Here is an 18,070-nt window from a genome sequence, read left to right on the forward strand (position 1 = left end):
TTGCTGTCCCTCCACATGGAGAAACCAGAGCTAGTGGGTAGCAGCATCGAGTAAGAAGGTGGGCACATGATTACCAGGGGCACGTGAGGAACTGGTTCTGATCCGACAAGGAGGAGCTGCATCTTGGAAGTTAGGGTGTCCTGCTCATTCTGCATGGGGCAAGAAGGGGGCCCTGGTGGGGCACAGTCATGATGGGCGGGCTGTGCGGGCTTCTCAGAGTCTGGGATGTCCAAGAAGAGTCGGCGCTAAGGAGCCTCTGGCGCATGCAGGTCTGTGGCCCAGTGGGGAGAGTGGGAGCTTTGCAGAATGCCCAGGTGGCCTTCATGGCTTCCAGAAGGCTGTCATTGAAACCCGTGAAACTTGAGACACCCAGGAGGTCCCGGCACTGCATTGTCCTCCGCAAGGAGCTGAGAGAGGAGCCAGGAAGCCCGAGGGAGCTGAGGAAGGCGCGAGGGAGGCTGGGGAGACAGTGTTTCATGGGAGTCAGGGCCCCTGACTCGGCCTGCGTGCAGGCTGCGGCCCAGCGGCCCCTCGGGTCCCTGCTCTGACGGTGCGGGCAGTTCTGGGTCAGCCTGTGCCTCTGGAAGCAGATGTAAGAGATGCCGTAGGACAGTGGTCGGCAAACTGCGGCTCGGCAAACCAGGGCTCACAAGCCACATGCGGCTCTTAGGCCCCTTGAGTGTGGCTCTTCCACAAAATACCGACTTCTGTGCATGGGCCACGAAGTTTCAATCGTGCCTGCATGTGGTATTTTGTGGAAGAGCCACACTCAAGGGGCCAAAGAGCCGCGTGTGGCTCGTGAGCCACGGTTTGCCAACCACAGCCCTAGGAAACTGAGTCCCTGCTTACAAGTGAAGAGGCTGAGGTCCGAGCCCGCAGCAGCCAGAGAGGAAGACTCCCACCTCCCCTTCCCGCCACCTGCTGGCGGCGGGGGCTTGCAGCCAGGACATGGCTGAGCAGGCAGGACTGTAAATGCAACTCCCTTCGGGCGACTGTGCTCACCTGTCACGTAGCCCAAACCGGAGCTGCCCTGCCGGGCCCGGAGGAGAGGGGGTGCCATCCGCAGGGCCGGCCCGCTGCCGTCCGCGTGTGTCCACCCGCTGGCCCAGCGCCTTTCATTTTCCTTTGTGGAATCACCTGAAAGGTAGACGGAAACATAATCTTAATTCTTCCTTCAGCAAGACATGCCCTTTTGAAATCACACAAATAACAGTGTCCGATTGTCATGGTGAATTGCACGTGTGGATGAAAAATGCCTCCGTCAGGCTAAAGCCAGATATCAGGTCATAAGTCAACATTTTGCTGAAAAACTTCATTGCTAAGAGGCGGACAATGTATCTTTCCTTGAGAAAATGCGTTTGCCAGCAGGAAAGAATTTCACAGACTGCTACCTCCCACGGGGAGGGGAGAGATGAGGTGACTTTGCAAAGTGCTTTAGGGACTTCTGGAATCGGCGTGGCCGGGAGTGAGGGTCTGACGTCCTGGAATTGCTTCCCGAGGTGAAGCTCTGGGTGGCACGGGCGTGTCCTTTCTTAGAGGACCGCTGGGCAGCATCGTGCGCGCTGGGCACAGCCTGTTCCGGGAGTGCCACATGCTGTCCACACCCCCCTGGTGGGAAGCTGCTGGTGAGAAAATGAGCCATGCTGGCCCAGGCACTCCGGGCCCCAAAAGGAGTCCAGTCTCGACCAGCTTCATGGAGGCAGCGGTGGTTCCCTTCGGAGAGTCTCAGTGGACAAAGACTCAAGGAGGGAGACAGGGACACGCTGACGTCGTGAAGCTGCTGCTTGCCACCCGGCCTTCCTGTCTGCGGTGTATCGGCCTCCCCACCAGCCCAGCCTGCGTCTCCCAGCTCCCGTGGGAGCTGCGGGAGGCGGGGCGAGAGGGCAAAGAGCACATGCTCTCCGTAGGAATAAACCAGACTTGGCTGCATTGAGAACATCCTGCTCTATTTTCAAAGCCGGCCAAGGGACAGTGTCGACTTTGCCTCTCCTTCCAAAATGCAAAGCAGCTCACACTTCTTCCCGTGCGCTGGCCTCCGGCACAGGCAGAGCTCTGGCTCTGGGGAGCGCCTGCCGAGGAAGGCGGATGGCGGTGCATGTGTGTGGACGTGGGTTCTCTTGTGTGGGCAGTGAAAGGCCAGTGGCAGAAACCCAGGCAGACACCCTAACAGCAGGAGCCCATCCTTCATGGTTCCTCCCCATGTTGTGTCGTAAATCAGCGAGTGAGATACCAGACACCTTAATGAGCCAATTAATTAGGAGTCGTTCATTACGTGCAGCCCAGAGGGAGGTGTTTCTTCCAAATCTGTGATGAAGACACAGAGGAAGTGTTTTGTATTTATACCTTTCGAGCTTCTTGTCTGCAGGTTTTACAAAGGGCTCTGTCTGAGTGATTGTTACAGACAGTTTGAATCTTGGACACATAAAGAACAAACATTTGGCATAAGAATACGGGAATTATTATCAGTATTAGTCCATGACGTTAGATGGCTAGCTTACAAGGTCAGACAGTTAAGTTTTTATCTTTTTCTATTATTCAAACTAAAACAGTTATTTTATAGAATATGAGACCTACTAAAAATGACAGAGTTTACAGAGCAAGGGACTATCTCACAGTAGCAGAGAATTTTAAACAGCAGTTTTATACAAGATGGAGGTTACTGTGCTGGCCCAGGCACTCCGGCCATCGCAAGTGCCTGACTTAGATGGTGAGTCACAGCCCCTTGGGAGCGCTGAGCCTGGGGCATCTCTCCTGTCCACCCAGCAGGGCTCAGCCGGGTTCCATGGAGAAATAGTAAATGGAAGCTTCTATGCTCCCCCTAGATCTCTGGTGGGAAAAATCTCAGTTCCCTGGGGCCAGGGCAAGCCTGTGCTGAGGGTAGGTCCGTGCCCTGAGGTGTGGGGAGCCTGCAGAGGCAGCATCACCCCATGTGTCCGATCCCAGCCAGCCATGGCGTCGGTGTGGCATGGCGGACCTGCGGCCAGAGCACCAGGAGAGTGCGCGGTGCTGGCTGGCAGGCGGGCGATCTCGGAGGCCCCTCAAGTCCCACCATCGAGGAGCCTCGCTGCCTGAGGGGAGTATAGCAGGCTGGCCTGGCTGACTGCGCGGTCTTCTCTTTCAGGCAAAGAAGGGGAACTACGCCTTCCTGTGGGACCTGGCGGTGGTGGAGTACGCGGCCCTGACCGACGACGACTGCGCGGTGACCGTGGTCAGCAACAGCGTCAGCAGCAAGGGCTACGGCATCGCCCTGCAGCACGGCAGCCCCTACCGGGACCTCTTCTCCCAGAGGTGGGCGCCTCGTCAGGCAGCCCGGGGCCTGGGGTTGGAGGTGACCTGCTCCAGGCGATGAGAGTCAGCGCACACTTGTCTATTCACCCCTCTCCTTGGCGCCGACCTGTGCACTGCTTGCTCCCCCCACCCCAGCGGGCTCCGGGCCAGGCCAGGCTCCAGGAGAGGAGGTGCTGGTCTCACTGGCAGCTGGGTGGGAGGGCGAGGCCAGCAGCAGGGACCACAGAGGACACCCCGGAGCAGGAGGAGACCGGGACCTCCCAGAGGAGAGGCCTTGCAGCCTGAAGGATGAGTAGGAGTTACCCAGGAATTTAAATTAAATGAATAAGTAATTGGGTCTGGCAAGGGCCCAACAATTACTTCTTAAGATAAATGCAAAGTAGGAAGAGTCACTGTGGACACGAAACAGAGGGCTGGTCAGAGGAGCAGAGGCTCCATGGTGCTGTGTGTGTGGACTGGGCAGACGCTGCAGCTTCCCGTCGCCCAGAGCAGCATCCTGGTCCTCGCCAGCGAAGGGCGGGGGAGGAGGGGCGGAGGGCTGTGTGGATGCAGCGGGTCCAGCCTGCGCTGGCCTAGACCTTCCAGGGTGGTTTGCTGGCACGAGTGCATCCCGTGACCCTGCGTCTGGCTCCTGGGCGTGATGGTTTCTAGAGGCTCCGTCTGCACACCTGGCCAGCCTCCTGGAGGACAATCGTCTCTCGTCATCCCCGGGTTCCGCCACAGGAGCGTGCCTCGGTCCTTGGCCAGGGGCTGGCCTTCCTGAGGGTGGAAGTGGAGAAGCTCAGGGGTTTTGCCAGTGGCCAGCCCGCTCACAGGAGCTCTTGTCCCCAGGATGTCTCAGCCAGAAGCCCACCACTCACACCTGTCTGTGAGGTGACATCCTGGTGGGTGAAGGGGGCAGAACTGGAGCCCAGAGAGGCGTCCGGAAGGGCTGGCTGTGCCCAAACCCAAATGTGGCTGAAGTGCCGAGGGAAAAGGCCCACCTGGTGGACAGGCGTGGGGTCAGCCCCTGTGGCCTGATTGGTGCCCTCATTCCAGCACTGAGGGTCACCCATGAGGAGGGCAAGTGTCGTTAGAGGTCATCAGAGCAGCACCCTGAGGCCCTCAGGGGGAGCAGACACCGGGGCTCACCCGGCCGCTACCCGGGAGTTGGAAGAGAGCAGCAGGCTCCCTGCCCCAGGGCTGGCCCATGCTGTGTTGGATCTGCAGGCTCTTCCCTTCCTTCCCTTACCGCCTCCTGGGTTTGGACTGGGGTCTTCTCATCACAGCAGATGAGCCCCATCTGGAAAGGCCGAGGAGGGCCTCTGACTCACCCATCAGAGACTCGTGTGCAAAACTGGAGAAAGGGGTAGAACTAATGAAGTGAGATGAGGCTTGGGGTTTACTGTAGCTTTTAATGAAGCAGACACCCTATGCCTCCCTTTGCTCCCGGAGCAGAGAGAAATGACCAGGGAGGAGGAGGAGGAGGAGGGAGAGGAGGAGGAGGAGGGAGAGGAGGAGGAGGAGGAGGAGGAGGAGGAGGAGGAGGAGTGTCTCAATTGCCCAGATTGCAGGCCTGAAGACAGAATGACCTCTCCAGGTGCACAACCCACTGGTGTTCCTGAGGTTTGCCCCAGTCGGTTTTCTGAGACAGGAGGCCCAGGGCATTCCACAGACCATCAACCTGTGGGCACCTCTCCCCAGCAGATGGTCAAGGGGAGCCTGCTCACCTGCTGGCCTGCTGGGCCCCAACTGCCCCCTCCTGCTGGCCTGATCACGCCCAACTGCCCCTCACTGCCAGCCTGCTTGCCCCAACTGGCCTCCCCTGCTGCCCCCCCCAGCTACCCACCAGGTAGCTTATGTGCCCCCAACAGAGCTCAAGGAGGCACAGGGTCCCGGCGGGAGGAGCCCAGGGCCCCGCGCGTGCCCTGCTGGGGTCACCCTCCCTGCACTGGAGGGGAGAGCCAGACCCGCGGCCCCTCGTCATCGCATCCTGGGATGGTTCAGTGGAGTCAGGGCAACGGGGTCTCAGAGGAGGTCAGAGGGGGACCTGAGGGTACCCCACCCGGAGGAGGTGGTGGGGAGGGGGTGCTCACCCCCATAACTAAGGCTGAATTCAGAAGGAAGGCGGTGTCTGTTGTGGTGGAGCCGGACCCAGTTGGGATGGGTCCCCGAGAAGCAGGCTGCCCTGGGCTAGGCCTGCGCCTTCCCTCTGCACTTGCTGAGGGCAGTGTCTCCGGACAGAGGCCCATGGGCCCGGGGTCACCATGAGCAAAACTGGCCAGTCCAGTGTCCTTTGTTCTGGCGAGGACTTGTCACTCTGCTCGCCTCAGAAGGCCTCGTGCTCTGAGTAGGTGCGAGTCCCGCGGCTGTGCTGGCTCCTGAGCTTCTTGTCGTCTGTACTGCAGCCCCTCTGGGCCGGGTGCACCCTCCTGCCGGGCGATGGGTGCTGCGCGCGGGTGCTCAGACCTCCGGTGACTGACGGTGCTGCTGGCTCTGGAAGAGCCTGCATGTGTGCAGACCATGGCTGTCCCCGGCTGTCGACCTGGAGAGCGAGGGGCAGGTCCCCACAGCCCTCCATGCCCTTCACAGGCAAAAAGGTGTCCTGTGAACAGCAGGCCTCTGTCTGCTCTGGAGTCACGGCCACCTTCCCCCCCTCCCCCCACCCCATCCTAGGGCTAACATTTCCTCTGTTTGCGCCTCTTGCTCTGCAGAGCACGGGGCCCACAGCCACAGCCGAGGTGCGGCGGGCTTGGGAGCAGGCGGAGTGGGCGTTCAGTACTCGCTCAGCCGCTCAGCGTGCTTACCTGGCCTGCGGCCTGCGGCTCCGCTCCTGGCTGGAGGAAGGCTCCTGCAATTCTATGTCTGGAAAATAGGAGGGTGGCTCAGCAGAGGCTGCTCCGCTGGCTTCCTCGGGAGCAGTGGGAGTCACCGTGGGGGCGTTCAGCCAGCCTCGTTCCAGGAGTCAGGCTGTGCCTGTGACTTGCTTATCTTTCCTCTGTTGCTGATATATTTACATTTTCTTTTTGATTTGTTTGTTATGTGTTTTACTTGATGTTTTCCTGTAAATTGCCTTGCATTCACCCTGGAATAATATTGGGCATAAAAAATGCAAACAGTTACAAGGAGCTAAAAGGAAACACATCAGCAAAACTAGGCAGCCGGCCTGCCATTGCAGCGTGAGCAGGAGAGTGGGGCTCGGCCAGCGCCCCCCCTGAGCCAGACCCCCAAGAGCGCAGGTGACCTGCATGCAGCAGCCTGGGGCCCAGGAGACCAGGGCCTCTCGGGCCAGCATGACTCGGCCCTGAAGAGGAGCTTGGCCACTTTCTAACTGCAGCTGTGGCAGGTCATCTAGATCGGAGCCCAGGTCTCAGCAGTGAAACCAGTGTGGTAAGAACCACTAGAATGTACCGCGAGGACTGGCATGTGGACTGGTCAGCGCCCACTGCCTTTCAGCGAGGCGGCCTCTGTCAGTGCTGGGCTGCGCACCTGCCCCGCCCGAGGCCCTCCCTTCTCCTCCTGGAATGCTAACGCTGCCAGCTATCACAGGCTTGGCAAGATAGCTCACCTCTCTGTGCCTCAACGGAAGTAACCATCTCAGAGGGTTGACATGAGAATTAAACACGATTGTTGAAGCACTCAGAACATTTCTTCTTTTTTAAAATATTTTTTATTGATTTTAGAGCGAGAGGGAGAGGTAGCGAGAGAGAAACATCCATGAGAGAAACATTGATCGGCTGCCTCTTGCATGCCTCCTCCTGGCATGTGCCCAACCTGGAATCTAACCATGACCTCTGGGTGCACAGGACGATGCTCAACAAGCTGAGCCACACCAGCTGGGCAGAACCTCCTTAACACATAGGATGTGCTGGATGCATGTGATTAATCATCCTTCAGGCTTCCAGCTCCCTGTCACCTCCTCGCTGAGGTTTCCCTAACGCTCCCGTTCAGGCCACCGTCCCGAAGCCCCACTCGCAGCATCTGCCTCCATCCCATCGTGTTGGGCACAGCTTCTGACTCCACTCTGACTGCTGTACTTGTTTGTGTGTATGTGTGTGTGTGTATGTGTCTCAGAAGTTCAGCATGGAGAACATCATACTTGGCACAGTGAATGAGTGAGTGATTTGGCTAATACTACTGGGAGCGACTTAGGATACAGTGACTGAAGCTCGAAAGAAATCATGTTGTAAGCATGACTCCTCAGTCTGCAGCTGAGTGTGTGGCTCACCCCTTCTGCATTGCCAGCTCCCTCTCCTCACGCCCAGGGCCCACCTGAGGCCCGGTGTGCTTTCCCTCGGACCTCATCCTTGGGAGGTGGGACGGGTGGGGTGGGGAGTGGAGAGGTCTGGAGGCTTTTGAGGAGGAGAGGGACAAAGCCAGACCTGTGTTTTGGAAAGTGCACACACAGTGAGGAGCCGATGGGCGGGAAAGGCAGGGGCCAGAGCGGCTGATGATGCACCCTGTGTGGTGGGGCCGCTGAGGGCACAAGGTCAGGACCTGTGGCTCATGTGCGTGCGTCCTGTCTTGCAGAATCCTGGAGCTGCAAGACACCGGGGACCTGGACGTGCTGAAGCAGAAGTGGTGGCCGCGCACAGGCCGCTGCGACCTCACCAGCCACGCCGGCACCCAGGCCGACGGCAGGGCCCTCAAGCTGCACAGCTTCGCCGGCGTCTTCTGCGTCCTGGCTGTCGGTCTCCTCCTCGCCTGCCTGGTGGCCGCCCTGGAGCTGTGGTGGACCAGCAACCGGTGCCGCCAGGAGACCCCCAAAGAGGTCCGTGCGGGCCCTGCTCCCTGTTCTGCAGCCAAGGCGGGGAGTCCTGGGTGGCGGTGGGCAGTTTCTGTCCGGGCGGTGCTGACTGAGGCTCCTGCCATAGACAGCGGTGCACATGGGGGAGGACGGTGTCTTTGTTTCATTTTGATTTTAAAGCCAGAGACCACATGTAAGGGGTGTTTTCATGTCCAACAAAGTGCCAGGGCAGCAGCCATGGCCGCTGACTTTCCCTGAAGAGCAGGCACAGCCTGAACCATGCAGGAGGGCCCACCCTGCCGCCCGTGCCCACCCAACCTGCAGGGCCCAGCCTGGTTCTCCTGAGCTTCTCACTCAACCCAGTGGAGGGGGCTGGCCCTGCCCCTACCCCCCGCTTCCTTCCTCCCTCCTGGCCTGTGGAGCCTGGCCCGCCCTCGTGCAGGCACACCCAGCCCTGGGAGCCCTGCAGCCCCCAGCTGCCCCTTCCCGCCCTCACCAGCCTCAAGCTGGTTCTGCCTTCACACTTCCTTCTCCTGGGTTTTTGCTCTTCTTCAAGCTCTTTTTTGTGTGTGAAGTTTTCGTTAAGGTCCCCTGGAGACAACTTCTCTAAGGGAGGGTGGTGAGGAGTGGGGCTTGGTAAGGATACACGGCCATCGGAACTTCCACGCAGGCCCGTGGCTCCAACACAGGCCGTCGCTGCGGCTATATACACCCAGCTGCTTCTCGAGCCACCGTCCCTCTTCCAGTTCAGGTGGAGACAGGCAGGTCTGAATTTCAAACAAGACGCAGTAGAGGAACCAGCACCAAGACCCAAGGGGCAGCACAGCCATGGCTCTGCCGCCTGGAGAAGCAGGCCAGCCACACCCAGGCATCAGGCTGTGCGGCCTGGCAGCTGGCGGTGAGGGGACTCCTCCCCGCAGGTCTGTGTGTGCAGAGTGTCAGCGCCAGCGGGGTGTCTCGGAGCCGCTCCTGCAGGGCTGGGCGACAGGCCCTCGTGGATCCACTCCCCATGGCTTGTTCTTTAAAACCGAAGCCCAAAGCCCATTTCCTTTGTGCAAATTCCCCTCAGGTCAGGGGAAGGGAGAGATTCCACAGGAGGGTGTGTCGCACAGACAGGGACCCCGAGCAGGCTCAGCCTCAGAATGTTCCTGGGGAGCCAGGTTCAGTGAGAGTCATTCTTCTTTTGGACTGGAAGCCCTGTCTGCTCAGGTCACGTCCCTTCACACCCTAGTCTAGTGTTTAGAGACAGGCTCAGCCTGGACAGCCCAGAATGCAGGGCTGTGAGGGTGTGTGTAAGAGAGTGTGTGTGAGCGTGTGTGTGAGAGAGTATGTGTGAATGTGTGTGACTATATATAAGTGTGTGAGTGACTGTATATGAGTGTGAGAGTGTGAGTGTGAATGTGTGTGAGAGTGTGTTTGTGTGAGTGTGTATATGTGAGTGTGTGTGACTATATATAAGTGTGTGTGAGTGACTATATGAGTGTGAGGGTGTGTGTGTGAGTGGCTGTATATGATTGTGAGGGTGTGTGTGACTGCATATGAGTGTGTGAGTGTGTGAGTGTGAGAGTATGTGTGAGTGTGTGTGACTGTATATAAGTGTGTGTGTGTGTGTGTGTGTGTGTGTGTGTGAGTGGCTATATATGAGGGTGAGGGTGAGGGTGTGTGTGAATGTGTGTGTGTGAGTTACTATATATGAGTGTGTGTGTGAGTGACTATATATGAGGGTGAGGGTGAGGATGTGTGTGAATGTGTGTGTGTCAGTTACTATATATGAGTGTGTGTGTGAGTGGCTATATATGAGGGTGAGGATGTGTGTGAATGTGTGTGTGAGTTACTATATATGAGTGTGTGTGTGAGTGACTATATATGAGGGTGAGGGTGAGGATATGTGTGAATGTGTGTGTGTCAGTTACTATATATGAGTGTGTGTGTGAGTGGCTATATATGAGGGTGAGGGTGTGTGTGAATGTGTGTGTGAGTTACTATACATGAGTGTGTGTGTGAGTGGCTATATATGAGGGTGAGGGTGTGTGTGAATGTGTGTGTGAGTTACTATATATGAGTGTGTGTGTGAGTGACTATATATGAGGGTGAGGGTGAGGATGTGTGTGAATGTGTGTGTGTCAGTTACTATATATGAGTGTGTGTGTGAGTGGCTATATGAGTGGCTGTATATGATTGTGAGGGTGTGTGTGACTGCATATGAGTGTGTGAGTGTGTGAGTGTGAGAGTATGTGTGAGTGTGTGTGACTGTATATAAGTGTGTGTGTGTGTGTGTGTGTGTGTGTGTGTGAGTGGCTATATATGAGGGTGAGGGTGAGGGTGTGTGTGAATGTGTGTGTGAGTTACTATATATGAGTGTGTGTGTGAGTGACTATATATGAGGGTGAGGGTGAGGGTGTGTGTGAATGTGTGTGTGAGTTACTATATATGAGTGTGTGTGTGAGTGACTATATATGAGGGTGAGGGTGAGGGTGTGTGTGAATGTGTGTGTGAGTTACTATATATGAGTGAGTGTGAGTGGAGAGGGAGAGGCAGTCTGGGGAGACGGAGGCAGAGGTGGAAAGAGAGAGACAGGCCAGGAAACGGGGCGGTGCAGCCATGTGAGCAGCTCCCTCCTTGGCAGTCAGCCCCCGTCTTCCATTCTGGCTCCTGCATGTGCCTGGGCGCAGGCTCAGGGGTGAGGATGAAACATGGGTCCTGCTCCCACGGGAGGGAGAACCGGCGAGGAGGCCGGTGGAGAGTGCTGGGTGCTGCGTGTAAGGACAATGCTGTCTTTTTCCTGTGCTCACGGGCTTCTGGTCTTCAGGTGAAGTCCGTCCGTCCCTCCCTCCCTCCCTCCCTCCTTTAATGAGTGCACCTTACCTCCCACGGGCTTACCTCCACAGGCAGGTGGACAGAGAAGCCGGCCAGGCAGTCTCTGTCCTGGGAGGGAGCAGCCGGTTCCCTCCAATGCCCGGGTCCTCAGGTAGGGGTGCAGGGCTGCGGGTGAGGGAGAGCTCTTGGGGGTTGGGTTGTAGAGCTGAGTGTCGCAGGGTTTGTACAAATCCTGGGGCTGGGATGAGATTGGAAGTCGCCTACAGGAGGGTGAGCAGCACAGGCAGCCATCTTCCTCCCAGAGCCCTGGGGCTGCCGGCATCACAGGCGGCTGCAGGGGGCGGTGCTGGAGGGGAGGCAGGGACTTGCTCCCAAGGACTGAGCGGCCAGGGGTTTGGACCTTATCAGAGAGGGAACAGGAACCAGGAAAGCGGTTCAAAAGCAGGATTTTAGAAGCATGTCTTTAAAACCTTCCGTGAGTAATGAGGGATTTAATCCAGACCAACTCGGTCACTGGCTGCCTGTGTCATGGAGAAGAATGTGCAATCCGGCGGAGTGTCTGGCTCATCTCACCGTGCGTTATGTGGGGGCACGGCCGGTTCATTCAGAGCCGGAGACCTGCCTTCTGGGGCAGCCCTAGTCCCGTGTGAGGGCTTGTGAGTTTAGACACTTGAGGAAGAGCAGTAATGTGAGACCAACCCCTTAATATTCATGTGGGTCTGAGCTCACATTCTTCTAAGGAATCAGGCGAGTATGTAGTTACCAGTGCAGGTGAGCATGCCACCCTCTGCAGGTGCAGTGAAGGGCCAACACCAGGTTTAGGGGGAAAGTGGAGTCATTGCTCTGAGAATAAACCATTCGTGAAATAAAGATGAGAACTATGAGAACGGGAGAGGACATGAGGACCGAGGGGTGAGCATCCATCACTGGGCGGGACCTGGGGTTCCGGTTGCTGCCTGGCCGCGCCCCCTGCAGATAGGAGCTGACTCAGGCCAGAGCCAACCTAGTCTTGCCAGCACCCCTCCAGGCCAGGCAGCCGGCCTCAGAGCAGCTGGGCCCCTCAGAGCAGGCCCTCGGGTGGCCAGGCTGACCCTGCCTGCACGCCCTCCTGCTCTCCATGAAGATTCCACCTGGGGCCTCCCTTTGGCTCTACCCCTTCGCGCCCCCACTCCTGATGCTTTTCCAACTCCATGAAGAGGTGCCTCTGCTGCACCTTCTCCAGCCTCACTGACGCCAGCCTCACAGCTGCCCGAGGCTCCAGGAGGGAAGGCGTCCAAGTGCCTCTGTCGCCCTGTCCCCTGGGTTGGTCACTGGTGGCCCCGGAGCTACTCCCTTAAAGGCCCTGGTGATGGCAGGAGGGACAAAGGGTCAATGAGTCATGTGTGAGTCAGCACACACCCCTGTGCCAGGGAGAACGGCATGTTCTCCTGGGCTCTCCTCCATCCTCAGAACATCAAGGGGCATCTGACCCTAGGAAGTAGGGCTCAGGAGCGATCCAGCTGAACTGGGCTGTGCTCAGGTGTGTCCTGGGTGTGCACTGGGCTGTCCTCAGGTGTGTCCTGGGTGTGCACTGGGCTGTCCTCAGGTGTGTCCTGGGCTGTCCTCAGGTGTGTCCTGGGTGTGTCCTGGGCGATCCTCAAGTGTGTCCTGGGTGTGTCCTGGGCGATCCTCAAGTGTGTCCTGGGTGTGTCCTGGGCGATCCTCAGGTGTGTCCTGGGTGTGTCCTGGGCGATCCTCAAGTGTGTCCTGGGTGTGTCCTGGGCGATCCTCAGGTGTGTCCTGGGTGTGTCCTGGGCGATCCTCAGGTGTGTCCTGGGTGTGTCCTGGGCGATCCTCAAGTGTGTCCTGGGTGTGTCCTGGGCGATCCTCAGGTGTGTCCTGGGTGTGCCCTGGGCCGTCCTCAGGTATGTCCTGGGCGATCCTCAGGTGTGTCCTGGGTGTGTCCTGGGCTGTCCTCAGGTGTGTCCTGGGCGATCCTCAGGTGTGTCCTGGGCGATTCTCAAGTGTGTCCTGGGTGTGTCCTGGGCGATCCTCAGGTGTGTCCTGGGTGTGTCCTGGGCGATTCTCAAGTGTTTCCTGGGTGTGTCCTGGGCCATCCTTAGGTGTGTCCTGGGTGTGCCCTGGGCCGTCCTCAGGTGTGTCCTGGGTGTGCCCTGGGCCGTGCTCAGGTGTGTCCTAGGTGTGCCCTGGGCCGTGCTCAGGTGTGTCCTAGGTGTGCCCTGGGCCGTGCTCAGGTGTGTCCTAGGTGTGCCCTGGGCCGTCCGCAGGTGTGTCCTGGGTGTGCCCTGGGCTGTCTTCAGGTGTGTCCTGGGATGTGCCCTGTGCTGTCCTTCGGGGCTTTACAGACCCCGTGGAACAGGAAAAACCTGGAAGGAACACAGGAAAGAGGAGAAGGCAAGATCCAGCAGCTGAAGAGCCCCCCTGCCGGCGCCAATCCCAGGACCACCTGCTTGGCCAGTAGTTTTCCTTTTCTGGGAGCTGCAGGCTCTGCCAGGGGTGCCTGGCCTGTCCAGCTTCCTCCAAATTTTGCTGGCTGCGAAGAGAAGGGGAGGTTGTATTATCAACCCCAAGAGCGCCTGAAGTTCTCTCTCCAGTTCTCCAGCTTCCTGGATCTCTGGTACCAGTTCGTGCCTTTCATAGATCCTGGAACGACAATAGTCTGTAGAGTCAATGTTTGCCAATGCAGCTGTGGCCTGACTGTGGCTAATGCAGACACAGGAGCCGCGTCAGGAGGTCCTCACAGCCAGCAGGAGGCTGGTGGTCAGTGGGGGCAAGGCTTGTCCAGAGGCTGGGCCCAGGCCCAGGACAGCGTCTCGGAGCAGGGGCTGCTGGGGCACGCCACTGTACTGGACGGCACAGCACCCGCCAGCCTCGGCACCTCTTCATTCACCAGCTTCAAGCCTGCTGCCCTCGCTTGGGCCACGCCCTGCCCTGGGCGATAGGCTGGGGCCCTTTCAGCACTCTCCTTCCGAAAGGAGGTGAACCCTGGCCTCCCAGCCAGGGCGAGTCACCTCGGAGGGGCCCTGAAACATGGCAGTGAGCGAATATTATCAGAGATGCCCTCACATGCAAGAGTAACCACAGACACAGGAAACCCAGGAAAGGTTACGGGGAGAACAGGATCGGCCATGCTGAAGGGACTTAAGAAGAGAAATGTTTACCAACTGTGGAAGGAGTTGGGGAAAGACAGTGTGTGCATCACACGTAGTTGAGCAATGAAAAGGCTCTCAGTCTCCAGCTGCTTCCGCTAAGAGTACCCCTGACATTTGCCACCCAAAGGTGCTCTCCATTCAGGATGGTCTCCCAACAGTAGCCGTGCGTTCGGCGGTGTGGGCTTCAGGTCACTGGCGTCTGTGTGCAAGTCATGAGCGAAGACAGCTGTAGAGAGTGTGGCTCTGCTCTCCCCGGGGGGCTGGGAGCAGGGAGGGACGCAGAGTGGCCCGTGAAAGGCTGTGAGTCCTCGCGGGGTCAGCACGCGGCTGTGCACTCGGCGAGAGGGTTCAGACCAGCCCCTTAGGGCTCCCACTGCCTGGTCCCTCCCCAACTGGCACTTCAGGGGCAGACACTGGCATGGCCCTTAGATCTGTGTGGTTTCTTCATCTTTTTTCTTTGAAAACACAGTAAGGGCCGAAACCGGTTTGGCTCAGTGGATAGAGCGTCGGCCTGCGAACTGAAGGGTTCCAGGTTCGATTCCGGTCAGGGGCATGTACCTTGGTTGCGGGCACATCCCCAGTAGGAGATGTGCAGGAGGCAGCTGATCGATGTTCTCTCTCATCGATGTTTCTGGCTCTCTATCTCTCTCCCTTCCTCTCTGTAAAAAATCAATAAAATATATTTAAAAAAAAAAAAAAAAAAGAAAACACAGTAAGGACTTTCACATTGTGTGGGGTTTCTGAGACCTGTACCAGGCGGGCAGCAGACGGTTCTTCCCCTGCGTGGGGGCCGGTCTCACACAGCCTGAGCTCGTGGGATGCTCACCCCAGGCTGAGCTTGGCCTGCCCTTTGGAGTTTGACGTCAGCGAGGTGTGGGCAGCAGGCACGACCTTGCCTGGCACACGGCACAGGCGCTGCTGGAAAAGAGACTGCGGCTTCCAGCACCACATGGAGGGCGTGGCGCCTCCACTGAACCAAGGAAGTCGATTGCATTGTCTGTTTCTAAGGAACTTCAAAGCAGTTTGATGTTCTTGGTTTATTCTCAACAAATAACCAAGTTATTTGAAAGGAAGGTCACATGTTCTCTTTTCCTTTCTTTCCTAAGCAAACAAACAAACAGACCAATGTTCTTGATGCCACTCACCATAAGGAGAGACTCAGGGGTTAGGATCCCTCCATCTCCACAGCCTCAGGCCTCAGGATACCAGGAAGGTCGGCTGACCCTGGGAAGTCCCTTTCTCTGCCATTCCCGCCCATCACCCCCATCCCCAGCCAGGCCCAGGCCCTTGAGCCTGCAGCACAGGGACACGCCCGCCCGGGCATCCCTGGAGGTTGCTCAGGGAGAGCAGCCTTCCGGGACAGGTGCTTCCTGCTCCAGGCGCTGCCTCTGTATCTCTGCCCCGTGTTTCCAGGGTGTGTCGTGGGGTGTGTTCCGGGGGTGTATCCCGGGGTGTGTCGTGGGGTGTGCCCTGGGGTGTGTCCTGGGGTGTGTCGTGGGGTGTGTCATGGGGTGTGCCCTGGGGTGTGTCGTGGGGTGTGTCGTGGGGTGTGCCCTGGGGTGTGTCGTGGGGTGTGTCGTGGGGTGTGCCCTGGGGTGTGTCGTGGGGTGTGTCTCCAGGGTGTGTCCCTGGGGTGTGTCCTGGGGTGTGTTCAGGCGGTGTGTCCTGGGGTGTGTCCTGGGGTGTGCCCTGGGGTGTGTCCTGGGGGTGTGTTCAGGCGGTGTGTCCTGGGGTGTGTCCTGGGGTGTGTCACGGGGGTGTGTCCTGAGGTGTGTCTCCAGGGTGTGTCCCTGGGGAGCTCATTTGCCTTCCAGAACCCCAGCTTCTTTTATGTAGTGGGGAGGGGGGGGTGATTACGCATCTTTTGAGCATATGAGCACGGCATGCAAATGCATGGGCACATTGGGAGCTAAAGGGCTATTCCTTTGGCCCCATCAGAGAACACCCTCCTGTGTCTCCAGTCCTGCAAGCATCTTCCCCAAGGTCACTGGGTGTGACGGCAGTGATCCTAACAAGTGGGAAGGGGGGCGCACTGCCCAGGCTGGCTTGTGGGGTTTTGCTACTAGGGGCAGTGTCCTAGGGACGGGTCCCCAGCTCGCCAAGGGCTGGCCCTGCAGCCGAGGGAGGAGGGGAAATGCGCATGCTCACCACTGTCCACAGGCCCTAGAGGCCAGGGTCTGCAGCCTCCGAGAGCTGGAGAAAGCCAGCCGTGGCTCCCGGTCGTGTTCCCAGAAAGGGGCCTGGCCCTGAGCAGTCTGCCTGGGGTCAGCCGGCCGGTAGCATGTGGGTTCTTGACTTCGTGCAGGAAAGATTTCACAACACGAGCCCAGGTGACTGTGAGGCAATGTTTATTAAAGCCGGGACAGAAAACAAGAAAGGGTTTCGCCTAGAAGAAGCAACAGGAGTGCCCGGCTGGGCCGCTAGCTCTCTGGGGAGTCAGAGAAAAGGGGGTCTTGGGGTCAGGTGGAGGGGACTAGCCTGGGAGGAGCTGCCACTGCCCATTGCTCTCCAGGTTGCAAGCCTCGTGGGGTCCCTTAGAGCCTCGTGGGGTCCCTTAGAGCAGGACTGCTTGGCTGTGGGGAAGGAGAGGGGGCGGCAATGGCGGCGGCTCCTGGGGGAGAGCGCTGGGTCCTTTGTCCTGGGGGTTATTTCTCTCGCAGGCGGGAATCTGAGGGGAGGCCTGGGGAGGGTCCCAGCAGAACAGTCACCAGTTTCCAGGTGGGCTCCTCCAGGGCGTGGTGGCCACCGATGGGTCAGTGCCAGGGCAGGGGTGTCAGGCATCACAGCTGGTCCTGGTGCCGCCCACCTGGTTTTGCGGCTTTTCTGGGCCTGGAGCTGAAAGAGAGGTTCTCTGCGGGCGGGGCTGCTGGGGCTGCTCTGCGGGGGCTCAGCCAGGGCCTCGGCGCCCTGCCCCGCCTGGCTGCGGGCCGTCGGGGAGCGGGGGGCTGGCTGACCTCCCTGTGCTTCCCTCCAGGACAAGGAGGTGAACCTGGAGCAGGTGCATCGGCGCATGAACAGCCTTCTGGATGAGGACGTCGCTCACAAGCAGATCTCCCCGGCGTCCATCGAGCTCTCGGCCCTGGAGATGGGGGGGCTGGCGCCCGGCCAGGCCCTGGAGCCCACGCGGGAGTACCCGAACCCCCAGCTCTCGGTCAGCACCTTTCTGCCTGAGCAGAGCGGCCACGGCCCCGGCCGGACACTCACGGCAGGGCCCAGCGGCCCTGCCACTGCCGCTGGGCCGGCTTCGGCCACCATGCCCTCCGTGCCCTTGCAAGCACAGGTCGCCCAACGGGGGGGCTGTTCCGCCCAGAAGCCCGGTGAAGAACCCCCCATCCCCATGGGCCTACCAACCCGTGCCCGGAGACATGCTCCCCGAGAACCTAGACACCGCCCAAGACACCTCCATCTGACCAGCCTCCGCCCTAAAAACGCCCACCCACCCGACCAGCAGAGCTTTTTAATACGAGGAAACCACACACACAAACACACACACACACACACACACACACACACACACACGCACACGCACACACACTCGTTTTTCTTGTACATACCTGTAAATAATGACAGAATGGAGTGGGGTAAAAGTGTATTTTGAATATTCCCAATTTTCGAAGTCAGTAAAAAAACCACAAAAACGGTGTGAACGACTTTGTAAATTTTGTTCTATATGAATAAAAAGGCAAATTCCTTGTGATCATTCTGAAGTGCCAGAGAAGCGGGGCCTGGCCTTCCTGAGGGCAGGAGGGCGGGGTGTGGGGCTGCAGGGAGGTGGGGGAGGTAGAGAAGGAGGGGGGGTGCCGGCCCCAGAAGCCCATGCTGCCAGCCCGCTCTGTACCTCCTCTGCGGGCTCCTCTCAGGCCTCAGGCAGGTGAGGGGCCCGGGCGCCTGGGCCTGGCCGGCGCTGTGCGATGGGGTCACTGGTCCTGTGGACTCGGGGCCAGGGCAGGCCGGCTGGTCACCCACCACCGCGTGTCCCGGGCTGTGCCGAGGAGAGGAGCGCCATGCGAGGGTCTGGTCTCTGAGGGCTTTGGAGCCTGCGCTCTATATTGGCCTCGGTTCTTCTTGGTTTTCTCACTTAGAAGAA

General features: G+C 58.7%; 1 protein-coding gene across 1 annotated transcript in view; it reads left to right on the forward strand.

The window, feature by feature from the left end:
• Window positions 1-17,393, forward strand: part of LOC102423713 (glutamate receptor ionotropic, delta-1-like) — a 127,666-nt gene extending 110,273 nt beyond the window's left edge. The window contains 4 exon segments of the mRNA XM_023763730.1: window positions 3,122-3,288; window positions 7,798-8,038; window positions 16,958-17,248; window positions 17,250-17,393. Coding sequence (XP_023619498.1) covers window positions 3,122-3,288; window positions 7,798-8,038; window positions 16,958-17,248; window positions 17,250-17,393 — 843 coding nt within the window.
• The last annotated feature ends 677 nt before the right edge of the window (window positions 17,394-18,070 follow it).

This window comes from Myotis lucifugus, unplaced genomic scaffold (assembly GCF_000147115.1).
Source record: "Myotis lucifugus unplaced genomic scaffold, Myoluc2.0 scaffold_299, whole genome shotgun sequence".
Lineage (NCBI taxonomy): Eukaryota > Metazoa > Chordata > Mammalia > Chiroptera > Vespertilionidae > Myotis > Myotis lucifugus.